This window comes from Pyxicephalus adspersus, chromosome 1 (genome assembly GCF_032062135.1).
Source record: "Pyxicephalus adspersus chromosome 1, UCB_Pads_2.0, whole genome shotgun sequence".
NCBI lineage: Eukaryota > Metazoa > Chordata > Amphibia > Anura > Pyxicephalidae > Pyxicephalus > Pyxicephalus adspersus.
Window position 1 is genome coordinate 38,535,461 of NC_092858.1, and position 23,803 is coordinate 38,559,263.

The 23,803-nt window shown below is 37.4% G+C and overlaps 1 protein-coding gene across 1 annotated transcript in view; it reads left to right on the forward strand.

Moving 5' to 3' along the window:
* Positions 1–19,617, forward strand: part of CTDSP2 (CTD small phosphatase 2) — a 31,032-nt gene extending 11,415 nt beyond the window's left edge. The window contains exons 2-8 of the mRNA XM_072407122.1: positions 8,503–8,651; positions 9,113–9,151; positions 10,885–10,986; positions 11,725–11,781; positions 13,057–13,149; positions 13,557–13,742; positions 15,982–19,617. Coding sequence (XP_072263223.1) covers positions 8,503–8,651; positions 9,113–9,151; positions 10,885–10,986; positions 11,725–11,781; positions 13,057–13,149; positions 13,557–13,742; positions 15,982–16,107 — 752 coding nt within the window. The 3' untranslated portion in view covers positions 16,108–19,617. The remainder of the gene's footprint in view (positions 1–8,502; positions 8,652–9,112; positions 9,152–10,884; positions 10,987–11,724; positions 11,782–13,056; positions 13,150–13,556; positions 13,743–15,981) is intronic.
* The last annotated feature ends 4,186 nt before the right edge of the window (positions 19,618–23,803 follow it).

Consider the following 23,803-nt stretch of genomic DNA (forward strand, 5'->3'; position numbering starts at 1 on the left):
GATACACTTTCATCAGTGAAGCTGGGTGATCCAGCAAACCTGTAATGGATTTGGTCCAGGTTTCAAAACATTTGCTAGAAAAAAGCAAATGACTTTCACGAAATCCATTCCAGGTTTGCTGGAGTAAAGTGTATCCTCCCCAGTCATGGAGAGCTTTAATAAATCAGGCCCTATATGCCTGATTGGCCCCAGTCATGCTGGATCTCAGATTGAGGGCTACAAATATAGAGAATTGCATAATGTACAGATTTTTTTTAAATGAATAACAAATACAGAACTGTGTTAAATTGTGTCTTTTTATATCTGGTTTAGTTGAGCTCTAATTTCTCAATTCTTTATATCAGTTGCTGTAATCATTTCTCCATGTGTGTACATTTTACAGTCTTATTTGTGAACTCCATTCAGAAAAGAAAATGCTAATGGCATGGCTTTTGTACAACCTGCCCTCGAATATATTTGGTTTCACCTATGATAGCTGTGATTGGTTTGTATTCCTTGGAGTTGGAAGGCCTCACTTCTGTGGCCCCTCCGCTCCAGAGAAGCCTCCCTGCTCTTTGACATCAGAGCTGAAAGCCAGATTGAAGAGCCATCTGCCTCCTTAATGTTACATAAAAGCTCTGTCAGCTCCCTCTCCATCTTCATCAATAAATTATGTATACTTTGTGTAAGCACTGACAACACACTCGGCACTGTATCCTCTTCCCTTTCTTATTAAATCATTTAGGGTTTTTTGTTCATAAAAAGCTGTTTTTTATAGTAAAACAACAATATTTCAGTACTGCAAGGACGGAGTCATTAAACAGGAGAACTATTCACCAGTAAAGGTATACTCTATTCTGACTTGTTAGTTGCAATTAGAATGTTGTAGTCCTAATGCCTCTAAGTTTAATCCTTACATTTGTAGGGATTTTTTTCTTTTATTTGGCCTTGAAGCTGAAGAAGTGAAAATGCATGTTATAGGGGTTCCTGTAGTGCCCACCTATATTCCCTGATCATATACATAGATGAGGAGGGTCCATGGAGCCTGTTAACAGTCACAACATCCAAGGAATGGTAATCACAAATATTACAGATATAACGATAATTTAATGTTAATACTTTTGCACATGTTCCTCCTGGTATTGTTGTGTGAAGATTGCGCTATATTGTTCCTGTGAATCAGTGAAGTCCAGTCGCCTTCAGATGTTGGCTACACATTACTTCTTTCAGGGATACTTTTTGACATTTTAGTTTACACTTTATAGGGAAACTCTAATTTGCAAAGGTTTAAAATACATTTTATACCTTATGTGATGCCTATAATTCTTTTAAGCATATTGTTTAGTGATTAGCTGGAATATAGGGAGTTCATCAAATGTGATTATCTTGTATGTTGTGTTCTGTCAGTCATTTCATGGCAGGGTTGGGGTGATCATTTAATGTTATGAGTTTGAATATCTGTTGAATTGCCACCTAAAATTACCTTTTTCTGAGAAAACCATTTATCTAAATCCAGCCTTTATCAATAATTTATGGCATTCACTGATCACCTCTGAAATACAATTGCTGTTTCATAAAGGTGTCCAAACCAGAGCTCAACCCAGTACTTAAAATCATAACTACAGTAAGATTTAACATGTCAATGTGATTTGAAAATCTGGTTATATTTGTCGTCTAAAAGAATAACTAGTGATCCTACCATGAACATCTTTGTTCAGGCACTTCATGTTATGGGATAACAACTGTTGTCTTCCTGCGTTGGCACCCAGTCACACACAACCCTGTTGGAGACTACAATAGAGACTACAATAGTGACACACATTGCCCAGGCACGGGCCACCGTTCATAAATTTAGGATGTGCAACTGAGACTGGTGTAGGCTTTGGGCTTTGTTTTTATTTAGCTGATCGGCGTGGTGAAAAATACAAAGCAGCCATCCCTAAATGTACAATTCAGTTCTGGTTAGACTGTTCAGTTTAAGGCTGGTAAATAGAACCATTTAGAAATAAGATGTGCTTTTAGTTTTTGCGATGTAGAAATGGCACTTGTTTGCTGTGCGCAGATGCTCTATTAGATTTGCTTCCATATGGAGAGATGCTGCTCCGTTTAGCAAGTCTTTCTGCCAAGGTGTTAAACAGATGTGCATGGTGGAGCTGACCTGCTGTTGCCGAGCTCGGCAGATCAGTAATTGAGATTGAATAGGACGTTCTGTCTCCCAGCTGCTCTCCGTGCACAGGGCTGTATTGACAAGAACAAGTGTGTGTAGAGAACATTCCATACCTGCTTGAAGAGTCTTGTCTGCCTGCAGGGATATGACTCTCGCTATGAACAATATTCAGGCGCCCCTTCTTTACTCCTCTGTTTCATAATTGCTGTGGTGGTTTACAGAATGTAACAGAATATTATGTGTTATGGTGCAATGCCCCTGTAGGACACTATATATAGGAGTATAGAATTGCAATCCAACCCTACCCTCAAGGCACATAATAAAAATAGCACATTTTAGTATTCTTATAAATAAACAATAACGAGTCACTTTGTCTAAAGTACAAATAACAAAAAAAAAAAAGAAAGAAAAAATATCCAACACCATGCTCTCACATCTCATCCGGCACTATCCCTCCAGGATGGAATGCAGTGTTGAACCTGGAAAATGGGAAGAAATTGTAGGTGGGTGGCAGCCCCTATTTTGTGACCCAACTCCTCAGTAACACCCAAAAAAGGCCAGGTGGTTACTGAAAATTGCCAGGTGGTGCGCCTGGCTGAAAGAGGTGGGGAGAACACTGGAATGGGTTGCATTCTCAGCCTGAAGTTTTTGGACAAATCAGCAACTTTTGGCTTTGAGAGCCAAACCCAGCAGGTGCTTGTTTAAGTTGGTGGCTTTCATGTTGTCTTCAGTTTGGGTTGTACAAATATTGCATGATATCCATGTCTTCTCGCTAATGCTTTATGCACTTTAAAAGGAATTTGTTCCTTTAATATATGTCCCCATAAGGTCTTTGGTTTTGCAGGTGTTATGTAGACATAACATGGAATGCCACAATCAAAGGATGCACTTTAAAGCAGCGACTATGCTGTGTATATGTAGGGGTTTAAGACGGAGGTCTGGGAGGCAAAAACAAATATGGAAAAGTCTTTTCCTACCCCCTTGTGACGAGTCTTTGCATCCCACTTCAGTTGCCAGACTTTAGCACTGGAAGAAGGACAGTAAGCCATATGCTCCTTTATATTTGCACAGCTGTGTAAAAACACATTTAATGACATTTTAATGAATACAAAACTGGATCACATCTTTATGTCTCCCTGGAGGTAAGCTTGAAATTCCTGAAGGTGTATAATCATGACGTGCATGTTAATGAATAGCAGAGAAAAAACTAGACGTGTAACATATTTTTAATATATGTAAAATTTTCTTGGCACTGCAAATAACTATGAGAAGGGGCAGTTACTACCTGACCCTAAAATAGAATGCCTGTCATGACAAAAATATGTTAAGTGCCTTCCTGTTTGTCTCTTACCTAAACACTATACCTAACATGCCAGAAGAAGAAAGTCTAGTTTTATTCAGAATCTTGTATTGTAAGAAATCTTTTTGTGATGCAAGGTTCCTAATTAAAATAATCTGGACCTAATACAATTTGCTTCTGGCATTTTCTTTGTAAGTACTTGCTCGAGTTGAGACTTTGGTCACCATTGCCAGGAGAGCATTTTAGGGGTAACCATTCCGTCTGCTCTGCTTGAGACCAGATTGGGAATAGTCACAGATTTAGGTGATCTCCAGACATTCTTTTTACTTTCCTAAATGCTTTGAGTCCCTAAGGCAGAAGAAGTGTGCAGCAAGTGAAGTCAAACTAAAGTCAGAATCCTGAGCAACAAAAACATGTCTAAGGTTAGTAGTTTCCTGGCTGTCATCATGCAGTTTTATTTATCACATTGCTTTCCAAGATAACTAAATTGAAATAATTATGCAGGTTATGAGTGTTGTATGTCTGGCAACCTGAACTTCTAAGTTTAGTTGAATCCACTAAATGAGCATAATGACCATGGAAAAGGCCATCATTACAGCCTGTACATTTATCTCAAGACAGGTTAATGTTCTAATCAACTAACTGTATTATAAAATTCATTATTTACTATTTATTTACTATTATAATATTGAGTAACTAGTTTTTAGTAGCTTCTCATTTGCTGCAAATCCCAAGGCATATTCTTCAGGGTTGGGGACTCCCATATCTGTTTTTTGTTGAGTTTGCCCATCATGTTGAAGAACCACCAGCCAGCGACATGACAGTGCTTCAGGTTTAGATTTTATTGTTATGCCCAATTCATGACACCATCCGGCTCTTTACTGTGAGATTGTTGTTATTGTGAAGGAAAACATTTCTAGTGTTTGCATCTTTCCACCAGCTGCCCTTTTTTATTCACATTGAACAGCCTGTGGTGCCCACTCGGGTAAGGCATAAAAAGCCAATTTAATGTATACATTTTAATGTATGCATATTTCTGATGGAAATACTTTGGTGGTCACCAGAGTAAAATGTGCACAGTCTCTGCAGAATTGTGCTGTATACAACCACCTCTCTTCCTGTTTACTCGTGGTAGATATACCAAGCGTCATGTTATGTGAGCCTCGTACTTTTAGCCCAAAAGACTTGTAGATGTTTCAGACAGAAAACTGTCTTGTATCTACTTGAGTAAAAAATAAAATGTAAAAAACAAGAAGTCCCACAGAAGGAAGCAGCAGTTATTTGTGAAAAGACCCAGTGCTGAGAATACAAATCAGGAACTCCCAAAAAAGAAGCTGTAGGACTATAATTAGCCACTTCCTATAATAAAGATATGTATATAGTGTTTATGTCTATATATTTATCAGGTTTGAAGCTTTTTTTATTACTTTATTGGATGTGTGTATTTGTTAGTCATTTGGTAATAAATACTTTATAGGACAGTGTGTTCTGATGATAACAGAAGTCCTATTCTACCCACCCATGTGTCACTCGGCTTGGTGGTTTACTGTTTCTAAATGCTTGGCCTGTGTGCTGCTTGACTTTTTTTTAACTTGTTCTCTCCCTGCTATTGTGGAAAACATATAATGTTCCTGGATTGTTCTTTTTTTTTTTTTTGTCTAAAGCTGTCCCTGTTGGGCTTACAAATTCCTGTCAGTTTTTTTTTTTGTGTTCTCTTTAATCTCAGAAAATGATGAAATACTTTTGGCAACACTAATTATGCCTTTTGAAGATCGTTTACTAATGATTACAGTTGTTAGCTGGCTGTCGGAAAGAACTTTAAGTATTTGTGATCTGTAAAGGTCTTTTAAAAAAGGCCACATAGTGCTATAATGACATTTAATGCCATGGCATTTTTTTCAGAGTATGGAGTGGCCATTTAAATCCAATAAATGGCACTTATATGCTGGGGAAAGGGTAAAAAGGGTTATGGACATTTTTAAAGGAACCCCACACTGATATAGTTTAAGGATTATTGTTGTTGAACCCTTCTTTTGAAAATACCGTTTCAGTGCTCAACCCAGAAATTTTGTTTAACCCGGGTGGGAAGAAATTGTAGGTGGGTGGCAGCCCCTGTATTGTGACCAAACTCTTTGGTAACCACCCAAAAACAGCCGGGTGGGTGCTGAAAAGTGCCAAGTGGTGCACCCAGCTAAAAGTGCCTGGGGAGAACCCTGCGTTTGCTGGTTGTCATGCTTTGAAGGGTCATGCCTTAAACCTAAAGGCTGTCATATAACAGATGACACCTATATCAGCCAAGATTCCCATCCAGCCCTGAAGGCTGCCATTGTGTACTTCTAAAGGCAGAAATGCTTGATGGAATGAGCCAGTGGCATTCTCCACTCATTAGACTAGAGGAACTTTGTGCTTATGAGAGCCATGTAATCCTGAAATCATATGAAACCTGACAGGAGCAAGCTGGCAACGTGTGAAATCTCCGAGCCTAATATTTCTCATATAGGGGATCCTGGGGAATATTGCTGCAGTGACATAACACCTTTTCTTCTATTGCTGTGATATTTATATTTATTGCGAAACGTCCATCTCACACTGAAAAGGTTTTTAATATCTGACTTTGCTGGTAATGGCAGAAAGAGAGGACATGAACTCTGCATCTGGCCAGGCAGATTGTACTGGGTGGTGCACGACTTCTGCAACTCAGTCTTCTTTGGTGCCGAGTATACCCAAACATGTGAAGCAGATGTGGGGGTCCTTCGGGCAAATTAATACAAGTGTATACCCAGCCAGATGTGGTCTTTGTGTAGCATGATTTAATATTGCATCTGTTATCATTCATATTGCCTGTGGATGAAATGAGAACCTCGGTTGTACATCAACTGTGTAATTGTCAGGTCAGCAGTGAGATCCGAGGGGTGCATTGTGACCCTATCACTCCGGTGTGCTGTTTTTACATAACCCAATACCAAGCCTTTGTTTACCACTTTCCTGTTTGTTCAACACCTTTTATTTCTGACACGTCTTGGCATGTATCTGACCGTTGTGTTACCTTGGTAATCTGTTCAAAATACATGGGACGCCTTACCGCTTTCAATAAATCAGGGGAGCCTCCTTTCATACTACTCCATCATGTGCTATATGACTCTACTATACTGGAATCTCAAGGATTGTTATCAGACCTGTTCAGTTCAGCTCGGAAAGCCCCCTTATATGTTATAGGAGTTATGTAGTACATACTAGGAATCCTATCCAAATCTTAAGCTTCATTCATACAATACAACATACAAATACAATCATACATGTTTTTTTCCACATCTGACACTAGGAGCATTCATAATATAACACTGAACCAGAAAACCACATAAAGCATGTAAAGTAACAATCCATGAATATTTTTGCATTGCTTTTGTTAAGGGCTTAATGTGGCTTTAATTGGAGACTAAAAAGCTCCTGTGTAGGCAGACAGCTGCGGATATCAGCAATCAGTAAATGACAACTTCCTGCAATCAGGAACAGTACTGTCCCGCCACATTTATTTTCATCCTCATGACAATGACTTCATGGTGCCACTTACAGAATGAAGGCCATCCTGAGGCACACCCCGGGCTACGTGACAGTGTGCAGATTCAGCCAGCACTGGGTGTAGGGTCACCCGTGTGAGGAGGATCACACAGGCTGCACTGGTAGAGCTCTTTGATTTTTGTGCTTGTTTTTTATTTCATTTTTTTAGATTCAGCTTACTGTGTAGGGGAGAATTAATAGTAAAGAAAACAGTTTTTTTACAGTATGTTTTTGGTATTGATGTTATCAAATGTATTCAGTGCGCAATCATCATGGAATGTTTAGTTTTCTTGATTCGTTATTACTGTAGTTCTTCCACAAGCTTTATATTTGGATCTGTAAGTGCTGATTATTAATGTCTGATCAGTATCTTCACAATTACATTTCCCTCTTATTCAGACATATGGAAAGTCTTTAGCGCTTAGAGCACCTCCTAGTGGTGTGCTGTACAATTGTTCATGCCCTGTAGTCAGTCCTTGGTCCTCTTCTTTAAAGTAGTGCTGTTATTGGACAAAAATATAGACTGCAAGTGATAATCACTTACCTATTAGAAAATTTGACTGTCATGTTCTCGTCTTTGAATAATGTTTTTTTTTTTACAAACTCTGAACAAATCTACAAATGAAAAGGTAAAACGTTTAATGCTTTCTTGTTGTGGGGCAGTCCTTAGATCAACACAACATCTAGGCAAGTAGCATTTTCTAAAGGTTAGCAGTGGCCACTTGCTTAGTTTTGTTACTGGATCCCTTTAAAGTGGACTTAGTCTAAGGGCTGTTTGCTGACACGTGGGGCACCTATCGATGTCTTCTATAACCAAAACACATTGTATTGTAAAAGCACAAGCAGTGATGATCAGTACCTGTCCTTCAAATATCCCGGCTTCTAAGTATTGGCAGCGCATGTCACTTTGCTTTGAAGCTTGTTAATATTTTGCATAAGAGCAGGTACACTATTACTACTGTTAACCATAAACGCCCTTACTGATCTCTTTTTTATGCTGGACTCACCTGACTTTCAGGCTCTTACACCTGCAATTCCTGGTAGGGGCACTTAGATTAGACGAAAGGATTATGGGTGTGCAGGATTAAGGATTGAAGTCAGGAAGTCAAGCCCTTGTTTACAAAGTGAACACAGATTTGGAAGGATGTACAGATGATTATAATTTGCCTTCACCTTATTTTGCTTTCTTTTAGGCAGAACTTTTTAAAAAGTTTAAAGGATTAGTATACATTGATTGCAAATATTCATTGCCCCATAGCTTTCTTTGAGTGGCATGTGCCATCTATTGGGTATTACCTGTGCCCTCTGCTCTGATCCTCCCAATGGCATGGGATTGGCCAGATTTTTGCACTACTGTGCTTTTCTGACATTTCTATATTGAATGTATTTTGCTTGTTTATAGCATGGACTGATAACTCGAGGGTCATTTATACTAAATACCCTATTATAAACTTATTGACTGAGCAATGTATTCATGACATTATTTCTTCTCTTTCAGGACTAGTGTCCAGATCCTCACCAAAGAAGCCTAGAAGTCGGAGTATCTTCAAAGCTCTTTTCTGTTGCCTTAGTGCACAGAATGTCAGTCGACCAGGAGCCCCCTGTGAGGCTCCTGTCCAAAAGGAGGAGGCACAGTCAACTCCAAAGGTATTCACAATATGGGCTTTCCTTGTAGCATAAACCCCAAACAATTGAAGATAATTTATTTCTACTTTCTTATATTAGTTTCCTTAAAACTGGGTGCTATGAGGTACCAGAACAGAATTGATACCTTTTAGATAAATCTGCCTAGTCCCCAAAAGTGGAGAGATTAGTTTACTCTAAATTTGATCTATAATGTTTAAAACCCTTGGTCTTTCCCATAATCCTTTGCAAACTCTTGCTTTTGTAATATGTTCCCATGCTGGTTCACTGGGGGTTGGGGCTACTGGCCAACACTGCCTATTTACTAATGTCCCATTATCCATATCTCCTCCTTGATTAAAGTTTAGTACTATAATGTTTGTGTGTGTGTGTGTGTGTGTGTGCGCGCATTTATATAATCTGTAAATATACTTTATTTTTATTAACTAAGTTGCTAACTATTATATATGCTGCTTTTTTCCCAGGCGGATCTGTTACAATGTCTTCAGTACCAGTTCTACCAGGTACTTGTCCCTTATGTGTCATGATCATGCTCATGCCCCTATAAAACAAAACCTCAAATTACACACTGTTTAAATATGCTTCTTCATTGGCAAGCCAGAACTTAGCTATTAAATTATTTATATAACGTTTAGGCCAATTGATGCTATAGTGCATCAATGTGCAAAGTGCAAAGTTTCTGTCTGGCTAGTAGTAATTTATATGTTGAAGGCAGGCTTTGACCAATAGCTCTGTTGTATTTACTTTGTTACATTAAAGCTTAACAATAAACACAGAGGATTCTGGGTAGAGACAGTCTTGTGGGGTAAAGTAAGTATCCACTAAAGAAGTTTAGGGTATTCACTAAATCATTCTTCTTCAAGGGATAATACACTTAGCTTAGGGCATGTGAGGAAAAGTTAATTTTGCAATGAATATCCAATCATGTGCAAGGAAATGAAAACTGAAAAACATGATTTTTGCTTACACATGATTGGATGGGTGAGTCAGTGGAGCTTCACTTTATTCACTAAGCTAAAAACTTTTCAAAATGAAAATTCACTTTGCTGAACAGCCTGAATTCAACTTCATTGACCCACTTTGGCGGTATATGACTTATACTGGCCCTCCAAGGATGGGAGCTATTGATAGAATTTTTTGGTTGTGTGGGGAATGTTAATTCTTTGTTGTCATTTTCTACAGCCATTTGCTCTGTAAATTTTAGTGTTTTGTAATTATGCATTTTTTGACATTTGTAGCACAGACACTCATAAGACACTACAAGTGACTTTTATTTAGAGCATATTCCACTTTCATAATATTGTCCCTCCAATCCTGTCCCCCCTAGTTGTTGTATTTTTTTTCTCTTTTTTCATGTTTTGTGCATATTTGTAAATCTCAAGAAACTAATTTGTGAAATGCACCTTCACCAATAAGCTTCTTCCACCTGCACTTTTAATGCTTCAGCCAGTGGGACCGAAGAGGTGGCTCAGCCAGCTGAGACTGCTGCCTGGAAGCATCTGTGTGACCTGCAGGTCGCAGGATCTAATCCCGGCTAGCTCTGCTCACTCTTTCATCCTTTCCAGGTAGATAACATGAAGAGCAATGATCATTGAAGTGCTGTCTTTCTGTATTTGTAATAAGCATTTTATCCCGAAGGAAGAATTAAGAATGTCTAATAGATTTCCCCCTTGTGTGACAGAAAGATAGAGTGAGCATACTTTTTTAACAGATATCCTTTCCTATTAAAACCCTTTTAGATTTCCAAAGATGTCATTAGTTTTTAGTAATTAAATACCTCTTCACTGAAACATGCACAAAATAGGCCATATGGTCAATCAATATCACTAATCTTAAAAATGAATTCACTAGTGATATTCAATTCAATGCTCTGCAGATCTACAGAATATAATAAAGCCCCTTATTTATTCTCAATGTTCTTTTGATTGATTTAAAAAAAAAAATTTCGCAGAAAGTGATGATTTTATTACTATTGTTTCTGTCCTGCACTTCGTCCCTTTGTTAAAAAAAAAAATAAACACATCACTGCTGTGAATCCAGTTTTCTGCATGTTTCTTGCAAGCGGGACAGGTTGCCAAGCAGTAAAACTAGAGCCAGTGTTACCCGTATTCCCTTTCTTGTGATTTACGTTAGTCTGCTGTCTGGTTGTGCCAAGTTGTTCAGTGTGTTTGAGCTTCTGATTTTCTCATGAAATATTACCAACTGAAATTGAGATTTCTTATATCTTTTATTTTAGATTCCAGGTACCTCCTTGCTCCCAGAGGTAGCGCCTAGGGATAAGGGGAAGATATGTATGGTGATTGATTTGGATGAAACACTAGTCCACAGTTCTTTTAAGGTAAGATGTGTTTTCAGGTTAAATAGGCAGTGTATGAAAATAGAATGTCAAAATGCTCCAGATGATGAAAAGAGAGAATTATTATCAACTAATATTAATTATTATTAGTTGTAATAGCAGCTGTTTTTTATGGGTTATTACATACTTTTCCTCTTTGCAACAGTTTGGTTATGACCTCTAATGTGGTGCAAAATTAGCAGAATATTTAGCTAAGTTCAGCAAAGTTGGGTCCTGAACTGACAATAAGAAAACTAGTTATTTAATTAAAATACTTTCCAACCCAGATGTAAACCTCGCACATAGTACTAGTTAGTAGTATTTATAGATTGGCTTTCTTTTCTGCAGTTCACTCACATCTGATTTTATATTGTATGTGACGTATGGGTACATCACATACAATATATATACAATATCTGAGCTGATTTAAACTGGAAATTTTTATAACCATTCTGTTTTTGTTGGTGGTTTTTACTCTTTTCGTGGTATATTTAGGTATTGTTCAGTAATTAGCCATTTAGTATACATGAAACTGTATGTATAGATATATGATCATACTACATTCTGTGCTATTCAGCGTTCCAGTAAAAGCACCTGTGCCATCAGTCTAATTATGAATATAGTGGATTGTGGTTCTCTTTGTAGAAACCATTGCCTGAATTTTATTACTTAGTAGAAAAAATGTAGCTTTTCAAATATTCTTAAATCTTTAAATGTGAATATTTCTGTTTATTCGTTTAGCCTATCAGCAATGCAGATTTCATTGTACCAGTGGAGATTGAGGGGACCACACACCAGGTAAACTGACACTATATTTTTTTTTGTATAAAACTTCTTTTGTTTCTGTAACAGATCAAGGTGGAAGGACATGGCTGCTACCTGATTCAAGTAATCCAGGATAGGCTGTTTCCTCACAGCGCGGCCTACTCTTGATTACTTGTTTCAGGAGGAAGCTCATATTTCATCTAAACTCCATCTCACTGTTGGTTGCAAATATTGAAGAATGGATCCAGTGGGTAGAATGGAATACCTGAGGATGTGCTGGAGGTTATGTTGTATTTAATGTATATCGCTGCGTAATATGTTGGTGCTATAAAAAATCCTGTTCATTATTAATATTAATAATAAATATTTATTTATAGTAATAAATTGTGATGTATGTTAGATATTTTGCATGTAAGGAAATATGTTTTAAACAGAGTCAATTAGCACAGTTGAACAAAACACTGTTCAATCACAAAACCTGCTCAAAATATCTCATGTATTTTCCTGCAAAAAAAAAAGAAAAATTCTTGTAATAGGGTCTGCTACATCCAAAATAAAGGAGGTCAAACATACCTTCAGAAATGTCATTCATAGTGTCCAACTAAAGACAACAAAAAATGCCGGCCTTGTTTTCTGGCCTCAAGTGCCGGTTTACATAGGCCCTTTGATAGTGCAAGTTCTGGGACTGTCATTACTTTTCTTGCTTTTCTATGTAGGGATAAACTGACCCAGAGCAGGTATGTGCATTATAGTTGTCCCAATTTCTTAATGTGCACATGTTTGTTCCAGGTCAATTGCTTTAGCAGTTTATTCCTGGGTATTGATGTGCACATTCTATTTCCAGGTTAGTGAAATGTGCTTGTTCTATGTCGTGCACATGCACAGGTCAGTTACATTCACATGCTTGTTCCATGTTGGTTACTCACCCAAATAGCAAAGCAAAAATCAGGATGGCAGCTCTAGCACATGATGTGTGTTTAAGAAAAAAAAAAACAAGCTGGCAATGACAGCACCCACATTTTTGTCATGGAAAGTCTTTTTAAAAGAGATATCTATGTTGCTTGAGTCCTGTAGTGAGCCCTCTACACCCCCATTATTTAAGATGGAGAATATCAATGGGCGCTAGCTCCAGCCAACCATAGTGGATACTTTTATTTGTAATACACAACACATGTGTAATTGGTATGCTAAGTCATGTATTTTAAGTCTTTGCCCATGCGACAAGAGAAAAGGGTACAGCAGCATTTAGGTCTGTTATACTGCTTTGCAGCTTGTTAAGACATCTTTCTGTATTTTTACTTACCTCAGGTATATGTTCTGAAAAGGCCTTACGTTGATGAGTTCCTGGAAAGAATGGGTCGGCTTTATGAGTGTGTGCTATTTACTGCTAGTCTTGCCAAGGTAAGAAAGAAGCAAGTTTTATTGATTTATATTGGTTGAGACTATATAAACTTCACGAAGCCAGTTTCTTATTAATCCCTAAAAATTTTGCTTTGTGACAAGCTGAGAGGATACTTTTCTGGTATTGTAAGTGTACAGTAATGAGATCCACCAGTATAGGAGAAAATAAAAAGGTGATTTACATAAACCATCCAGTTAGTAACTGTTCCATTTTTGTCCACATCATATATTAAGGTGCATAGAACAGTAAAAAGTTATTTTGGTTGAGCTACTTCTCAAAACTAAATAGACTAATGAAATGAAATTGTGTTGGGTTAATACACACCACCACCTACTCATATACAACCCATTATATACCCCTGTTACACCATTGAGATTGGGGCTCAACCTCTATATGTTCTCCCTAGTACGCTGATCCAGTGACAGACCTTCTCGACAAGGAAGGGGTCTTCCGTTCCCGGCTCTTCAGAGAAGCTTGCGTCTTCCACCAGGGTTGCTACGTCAAAGACTTGAGCCGTCTAGGAAGAGACCTGAAGAAAACCATCATCTTAGACAATTCTCCTGCATCTTATATCTTTCATCCAGAAAATGCAGTAAGTGCCAGTACCAGTGTATGCTTACTTCTTCATGAATCAACTCATTTGATTGCACCTTGGAGCAGGCAGATTTTATTTACTTATAATACAGTTATTATATTGTGCCTGGTAATTTCCTGTTACCTGTCAGCTTAGCTGCCAAATCAAAAACAATAACAAAAGGGAATAGAAATGCGTATCAAGGGACATAGTGCATGACCTCATATTAAACGCATTTCTTTGATTTGCAGATGAGGTAGATACAAAACTAATGTCACTCGGTATATCTTTATACCCCTCTGCCTGAACGGTGTATCTATTATAGCTGCTGTACTACACATCAACTTTATATTAGCCCTTTGGGAATTTTTTGCATGAGCAAAATGGAACAGCAGTGCAGAAAGGGAGCTATGCACATACCCTGTTGGTGTATAGCATGCCTTGGGCTACAAGAGATGCAAAAGTTTTCATTCCTTCTGTCACAAGTTGTGAAAGCCATTTCACATACTCTTAGGTTGTTTATCATAGAATAAACTCTCTTGTATTTCTAGTTCTGCAGTTACCAGGGAGTTTAAGTAGATGAGCATTTGTGTTGCTTCTTGGAAGAGGAATCATTGTTGAAACCTATAAAAAGCTGTGCATTATGTCTCCGCAAAATCACTGCTATTATAAAATAGAACACTCTGTCTGTATCCAGACAATTGATTTTTCTACTTTATATCTGTTACATTCTCTCCTTTTTAATGTTGGTTACGCTGGTATACAACATAATTGCCTGCCTGTCAGCACTGCAGATTCAGAGGTTTTCACTTTCAAAGAACAGGTCATTACAGAGAGCAACATCCTTCTGATTTTCCAAGCATTGCCTTTTTAATTATTGCAATAGTCTTACTGACAGATTGGATTGGGAAGCTGGTTGCTTGGAAACCATTAACAATACCAGATGTCTAGAGCTGTATGAAGCATTGACTTAAAGCTCTTTGTGCTTCATAAATATTGGTGCAGTTAAAGAGGAGACATTGGTTGTATCACGGCTGTTGAGCTTGTTAAATTGCTCTTCTGAAGGAGGCCACGATACAAGCCACTGCTATTATGCAGTCATCTTACAAAGGAAAAAGACTCCGGTGTTCATATGCCAAGTGCATGACACAAAAGATTTTTACCTTATTTTAAGAATTTGTATCAGAAATAATGAAACAAAGATAATGTCATCGTAGTGGAACTTACCAACTTTCTTTTCTTTTTTTATTGCTTGTGATTGACATTCCAAATTGATAAATAACACCCTAAACAAGCAGCAAAAGCAGACGTTCAGAAACCATTTAAATAAACCAAGTGCTAAAATGTAACTGTTCTGTCAGTACTGATAATTGCGGGTACCTTGTGCAATTGTCAACTGCTTAATAGCTGTGCTGTCCACCATTTAACAGTATTCGGCTTGTACAAGTTTATGAATACTCATAAATAATTTAAATGGTACATATTTATTTACAAAGTAAGTCTGTTTTTTAAGGCTGAATTCAGATTTGTAAATTTGTACAGCATAGTTAAACTACAGTTGGTTGTCCCATAAAAAAGTAATATTGGAACAATGGGTTTGTTTATTCTATGTTTTTTTGCAGATGTTTGCTTGCAGTAGCATTTTTACTTTTTCAAAGAGCAGTTAGCCACTCAAGCTACTTACAAAAATTGTCCTTACATTTACATATTTTAAAAAAATGCACCACTTTCAACTACAAGTAAATGCGTGCCCCAGGGGGTTGCAGACATCTAGCAGTTACTGCTTCTTACCCCTCCTGGACACTTAGTGTTTGATAGTAGGTACCTGGGAGCGGAATATAAATTTATCCTTGGCTTTGGCATGCACCTGAAGGTCATTACACATATTCTTCTAACTCCTGAGGCTGCAAAAATTCAAAATCAGCATACTTGTTCCATGGTAGTGTCTTGAAGTTCATGTATTCAGAAATAAAGGTCAGCATTTGCAGCCTTCATATTTCTGGCCACTGAGGTTCTGGAGTGCTGGAGTTGGTGTATAATTGCAAATTGATTTGATGGCACCACATGATGTTTCACTACCTGTGTTATAAAAGTTTATACTGTAAAATTCCTAACTTACAGTTAGGAACAGTCTTAAAATGTGGGAAACTTCATCACAAAATGAAAACCTAAAATTGTGTCTAATAGAATGATTTTTTTTAATAAAATGAAAGGTATTCCTAGCATTCCACAAATGTGTCTCTTATTTGTTTTTCAGGTGCCTGTGCAGTCTTGGTTTGATGATATGGGAGACACCGAGCTTTTAAGTTTGATCCCAATCTTCGAGGAGCTCAGTGATTCTGAGGACATTTATTCTAGTCTTGGCCAGCTGAGGGCCCCTTGAGTTTTCTCCTCTTGCCTTGAGTTTTTTTCAGGGGACATTTTTATATCTTTTTAATATTCTTTTATTTTTTTTTTCTGTGTAATCTCTCACAATCGCAGTGCCTTTGGCCTTAGAGAACAAGGAATGAAAATGGGTTTTGATAACGGGGCCTTTTCCAAACAAACTGCGTCTAGTTCACACTCCTTATGGCCTGCGTGCTTAGAAGCACGTTGGTGGTAAATGCAGGGATCTATACATGCTATTACTTTGGTGCACTAGTAGGAGAAAGTGTCCTTTTTTAAATAATGGTACCATGTACCTCCCTTTTCTAAATCTATACTGCTGTTTAGTCTTCATATTGTTTAAGTAACCAAGCTGTACAAAGGAAGGCCACAATACTGAGAAATTAAAGGATACATGCCGGTACTTTAAACAGCTTATTAACTTTATACATAAAGGAGTTCAGGGACCTAAAGTCCAAGTAATGTTGGCACGCCAGCATTACAATATGGATGGAAATAAGCTTTATCACAATTTTCTGTAATGACAGATACATGTGTTTGTTACAGGCATGTTGAAAGTTGAAGAGTGCGTACCTGTTGCTTTTATAGAAAGTCATTATGAATTCTGAACAAAAGAGATGACGATGCAACCTGTCTGTACAAGTGAAATCATGGAGGTTTTGAATCCAACATTTTATATTACCTGGCAGTATCTATAACGTGGCTGCACTGATAATGCTGTTCTGAAAGCTATTTTTATTTTTGTACCCAAATTTCATTCAAGTCTATAATTCTTGTAGGACAGCAGAAAAAAAAGGAATGGCTGAAAGTAATCCAGAGAGTGTTTCCTATTTTATCTGAGAAAGGCTCTATTCAAATTGCCATAGAGCATCAACAAACCTTATCACACGTGTTACAGCATTGCACAGTAACTCATAGTATGCGAGTTGGTACGATGTGTTGGCTATTTTGAATGACACCCAAATACACCTTGTTGACGGACCATAACACACTACTGTGTGTTAAATTAAGCTTTGTTAAAAAAAAAGTTTCTGCAAATTTTTCTTGTGTGCTGCCATACAACAATCGCATAACACAACCGTGGCTGCAACAATGTGATTGCTGCCTTAGATTGTATCATATCTGTTGACTGCAGAAATAATATAAATTAGTACATTTACTGCATGAGAATCTACAGTACCACAAATCAGCATTCACATATTCATAGTAACAGTTACTTCTACCAAAAGCATTCTGCTAAATTTTGGTTCCCACCTTACTCCTGAATGATGCTTCAGCTAGTAAAATTGTCCCCTTTATTGTTTCCAGGTGACCAATACAAATTTATTTTTGCTGTGCTGGCAATATTTTACTTTTCCTAGTGGGCTTTTTAGGTCCGCATCATCCTAAGCTAGATAGGATTTCAGAGCAGCTTTGCCAAGGTTTACATCCAACCCTAATGTGCCAGAAAGAGACATCAACTTTGTTTTATTTCTTTTCAAACTTTTTACACTGGATGCATCCGTGATGAACAGAAGGTGCCACGGTCAGAAACTGTATGTGAAGACAGAAGAGGGTATACTTCCTAGTTTGAGAATGTTAATGATACAGGTTATTGTTACCCTGATGTCATACAGATAAAGCAAATCACAGTATGTGTTGCTGAATAAAAGGGCTTATTTTATCACTGGTAAACACACACTTCTGTATAGCTGTATCCCCATGTATTATTTGTACTCAAAAATTGAATGTTTTAATTAGTCCAAATGTGTCAAAACCAAAGGGATTTTTAATGTTCAGCTGCTTTAAGGTTTTATATATATATGGATATATAAAGTTCACTATAATGTTTTGATAGTTGACTTGAAGCAAAGATAATTGTCCACTGACATATAGCTTTACACTGAGGTCAGTATTGAATTTTTGTAGTTTGAAAGCTGTGGAGAGTGGTGCCTACCAGAATAAATCAGTCACTGACATACACTACAAAGGCAGTGCCTTAGTATATCAAAGCAATGTTTTGAAGCCATCATTTAAAGTTGTAATAGTGGCCATCACCGATCAGGGAGGACCATGTTGCGCGATTTACCATGCACACATCTCAGCTGGCCCAGTTCCTTCAAGACTTTAGCACTTCTCTAAACTGGAAAGGGCAAGTTATGTTTTTACAGTTATTTCTACAGGTATATTATGGTGCTTCAGGTTGCTCTGGCCAGAGAAGAAGACTTTGCTGGTGTTTTTTAAAAAAAATTTCAACCAAAATAAAATTTCAACCATGATGTTTAATGGCTCCATGTAATAATTATAACATATACCCTGTGTTAAAGACACCTGTCGTGAAAGAAATTATTGGGCTGATAATGCTGACCCAATTGTAAAAATGCTAAGCGTTTGGCTGTCTGTAACAAGTGATGTTTAAATTAACCTTAGAACTTCCAGCATTCTGCTTGCATATATCATAAGATCCTAATCAAATATTGGGTCTAAGAGGACTTTGTTCCACTTCATGCTCTGGAAGTTAGAGGGAAGAGAGTCAGTTTACAAGGCTTGGATCATACGGTGGCAAGAGGTTATAGTTATTGGTTGTGTTGACCATTCTCATTCTTACTTACCACAAAGAGTAAGCTAGAGTTAAGTATGCACTTGCCGTTAGGGATTGCTAGGGTTAAGGGGGTGGACAGGCTAACCAATAACTAACCACACCTGCCTTTGTTGGACCCAAGCCTTTTAGTGAGGAGTGAAAACCAATGGTCATGTTTTAGTTTTTCTTAAAAAAAATACTTTTAAACCTGTGGTGGCTTTAAATGATTGGGTTTAAGGCCATACATTTAGCTTGACAATATGACTATTACATGATACCAACAGATTCTAAAAAAATTAGAATTTATTGCCTGAACAACCTATTGCGATAGCTGGCTGATGTTTCTTGAGGAGGGGTTGTTTCAAACTGATTATCTCATACCATATGGTTGCCTTTACATGAGCTTTGACCATACAGTGCCTTTTTGGCTTCTAAGAAACGCACCATACAAACTTGGAAAGGTAAACCTTGAGGACAGGCTGTGTGTATACTTAAGATGATTGCCTTCTCCTCTCTTTAGCCCACATCTTCCTGGCCTGTCTTCTACTGTTTCTTCATTTACAGAGTTGTGTAGGACTTTTACAAAATACTAATTGGACCTCAGGGGAATCTCACACACAAATATTGAAGAGAATGGCATGACTGTTAATGTGTCAGCCATTTCTTGTACATTTTAGAGATGTCAATGCTGCACATGAGTGGGGCAGAACATATACATTCCTCCATGGATGTGGCTTTTTGTGGTAGCTGGATGTGTGCTTGGGATCTGATCTTCTTCATTGAGGGTCCGTGACAAGTATTAGGTTTTATTCTTTTAAGAACAATCAGCTGTTGGAGTGACTTTCAGCACATTGCTGTATTTAGGTTTCTACCAGGCTGGATGGACTGATCATCAAACTATGTAAACCCTCTAAAAGAGCATGTAATAAAATCTATTTTTATGCCCTATGTGTTTCCCTCATTATTGCAATCACTAATGATACATTAAAGGTCAACTCCAAACAAAACATTTTAATATGACATGTCTGTCTTCTTGCATTTCTAAGGACAATCATTGGTACTCCATGGTGGGTGTTGAGGGGCATTGTAACAAATATACTATGTTGGAAATGGGAATTATATTGTGTAGGGCATGTCACCAAGTTATTTTTTCACAGAGCAATGTATTCCTCAGTGACAGTATGTTTTATCATCTACTAGCTGCATATGTTATCACTTGGCAGCATTTAGATTACACAGAAGGAATCTATTATATTACCTAGCAACGGCTATTATGTCTCTGAGCAGAAACACGTTGTGTCATCTAGTGAATTAAACAAAAAACATAAAGGCCCATAGATACCTTAAATATTCTCCTGTGAAAACTGCTTCCAGTTCTCTTAATTTCCTTTTGGTTCAGTAATGCATCTTCTGCTCCGGGAGAGGAACTGTTGAGCACCATCATGCTGCAGTAGTAATGCATTGCGGGATGGGAAGGGGTGCAGGTGGGGGTATGGAGGATAGTCATTGGATATCATGCAAAAAATCAATAAGCATTGTCCTTTCAGGGTTTACATCATCTTTTATATATTAGCAATTATGTTGATTTTGCAAGACTACAAAAATGCAAATTTATATTAATAATTGTAACAAACCAAAAGCAATGTAATGCGAGGGCCTACCTAATCAATCCATTAATATATAACTAATGACATGGTTACTGCTTAGTTGTCAGCAATCTAGCAGGCGTGTTACCAGCTACTTCTGTATATTGTTGGGATTGAACACACACACACACACTTTACACATATGTTTCACACACACTGGTTTCACAGTTTTTTGAACAGTATAGTTCTTCATGATTCTTTTGTCTTTGCACCCAGTTCTTCATATTTTATCAGTGGATATTAAAGTTTATGAAGGAATTTTGAGTAGCCCATAATGACGTGTCAAAACAACCTAAGCTGGTAACCCATGGCTTACATCACAACTTGAATGCTCACATACCTCTTGAAGACCTGAGGAGCGTAGCTGCAAGAATAGTTTAAAACTCAATACCCGCATCATGCTTTGTTATAATATGACAACCTAAGTGTGAATAAAAAAAAGTACACTTTATAGTAAAGGAACAAACCAAAAATGTATTTAATTTATACACATTGGCCCTGATTTTTTAAAGCTCTCCAATGCTGGAGAGGATAAACTTTTATCAGTGAAGCTGGATAATCAGAAAACCTAGAATGAATTTCTTAAAAGTCATTAGCATTTTGTTAGACCAGATCTATTCCAGATTTACTGGTTTACTCAGCTTCACTGATAAAAGTATTCTCTGTTTTGTTTAATTATTAGTTGTCCTTGTTCTACCGACTAGGTAGTGATCCCTTTCCCCCATCCCTGGTTTAAATGGAAAAAAATGTTAGGAAACACATTCAAAAAAAGAAAAAAGTGTATTCTCTCCAGCCTTGGGGGGCTTTAATAAATCGGCCATTGTATCAACAACACAATTTGCATTAGACTCCTTCCAAATAAAACTTATTATTGCTAATATTATTAAAATCCTTGAAGCCTTGGCGACTGAAAAAACCACTCCCTCCGATCCTTAATTTCTCATAAAGCAGAAATGCAAGCTCTGGCACACAGCAAGCAAGTAAAAACCTTGTCAGTCCAGATTTAACAGTTTACATAGAGGTACCCATCAGTGCCTTGTCCTGCTGACCATTGTCACTATGAAAGTGAGGTGTAAGAGCTGTCCCTGGAACATGAGAAAACTATTCTGGGGGCTTTCAAAGTGGCAATCACAACAAGATAAAGCAGTGATTTTACTTAAATCATATGAGCTTCTATTCACCTCAGTACAGGGAATAATCACTTATAGCTATTATCACATAAAAAAAAATCACCCTTTTATTAAAAAAAGGGTAAACAAGTGACAATCTAACATCTAATTGCCACTTCTTTATACATATGCCTCTATGTTTTTAAATATTATTGTAACAGTTTGTACAGCTAATTCCCCCCATGGGTTGCAATAATATACCCCAAATGCAAAATTAGAGGCAGAGGTATCATTAAAATATTTAGACGCTTCCATGTGTGTCAGACTCTTTTTTAAGCTGCTCTCTCTAAATCTCTCTTTGTCCCTATGTCACTACCAAATGACAGTTGTGCACAGGAGAACTACTCCTAACACAGCTTTATCATATCCAAACAGTGCTAAGGATGCAATCTCAAGCAGTTCTGTCACACACTTAGCAGCAGTGTCCCATAAGTAGATTAAAAATATCAGCAGAGAACCGATCTTGGGAAAACTGGTATAGTGAGCAAATAAAGCAGTCCTGCCGTTGTCCTCCTTGGGTCATTGTTTGCATACTCTTTATTATCTGTTGCTCAATTTGTGCACCTGCAGAAGATAAAATATCATACAGCATTCTTTCCTCTTTTTCCTATTTGCATAAATAATATTCCAAATTTTATTTCCAATAAGACCCATGGTAATGTTCTATTTTTCTGGGCTGGCAGTAATCAAGTAAAGACAATCAACAACCACTAATCTGTCATATGCATGCTAGCTGCAGGTCAAATTAATATTATTAATAAACAGTAGTTATATGGTGCCAACATATTATGTAGGGCTATACATTAAAAAGGGCTTGCAAATGACAGACCAAAGAGCTTACAATCTAATTTATCTGTCAAGGAGTTCTAAATGTGTCTCAAACATTGCAAATACAAACTAAATGCATTTGTAAGAAAGCTACATTTGTCTATTGAGACAAATAGTGTCAAAACAGGCCTTAAAAATCTGGCTACTGGTTTAGCTCTCCTATCCTTCTTGTACAGTTCCGCCCAGTATAGCACAATGGATCATTGGCAATAGGCGTTGCGCTTGTGTCGATGGACAAAGTGCTTTCTATTTTCATTTGGTAACAGTTTTAGATGCTTCTGAGTTTATTCACAGTTTATTGACAGATGCAGGTAATCTGCAGTTGACCTCCCTCTGACCTGCGAGTAACTTGCTTCAGGCTAGTTTTGTTCTTATTGACTTTTGTGGATGGCGGTGCAGTTCTGGTGCAGACTCTTACAAAAGCCCATTGAAATAAGTCCTCATTCTGCATTACATTAAATAGATACAATGCTAAACCAGAAATAATAAAAGCTTTGTGGACAATCCTACCACTAGATGGCAATGCTGATTAAGTTTACCGGTATATGCAGGTTTATCAGGCAATGCAACATTTTGGTGAGAAAAACCCTAACGATACAGTTCAATGATTTTACCTTTACAGGCCTGACAGCTGCAATGTCTGTGTACTATGATGTTTTTTGGGTAGCACATTAGTTTTGTAGCATGTATTTTTTTATATGTACCTCTTCTACTGTGTAAAATCCAACCAGGAGTGTCTTTTAGGACCTTTCATATTTAACAACGTCCTTTGGAACCAATTCATGCAATCAGAACATTGGCACTTGGCTGTACAGGCCTTGGATTTAGTTGGCCTTATTAGGTGTAATGAGGAGACTGGTTTAGTAGATGTTTACTGTCTTTGCAGAAAGTCTATTAATCTTTGGGAGAAAAATCAGGCTGTATTGGTCTGCAGAGAGAAAGTGATGGCAACCACATAAGAAAAAACTTTTGTGATAAAAGATTAAACCATCTTTAATGGTGAGATATTATGCTGACTTTTGACTTGTACTACTTCCCTCTTCACCATTATGTCTGTCTACCCTGCAAAATCAAGGCTATTACTTTTACAATACTCCAATAAATCTGTTCCTGAAAATGTGTATTGGATAAATCTTACACAAATTTAGCTTCTTTTACTTACTTGGGTACAATGCAGATATTGTTTCCAGGTAATGATGATTAAGGTGGATATATTTTGCTGAATTAAATATGATAAAAATCTAAGAGCCTGTTTGGTTTAATAATTAAAGAAGTACATTGTCCACATAAAAGGCCTTGCCTGATCCCTCTGTTCATTATAATGATGTAATCTGGTTATTGACAATGGATTGTCCTAGTGAAAATATTGCCAGTCCTTGGGAAATGGATATATGGTTATATAATGGCAAGAATATTTGGCCAAAAACCTCTGCAGCATCTAGGACAGTTTTGGAATGTTGATTGTTCTGTGTCTGATTGGATTCTTGTGAA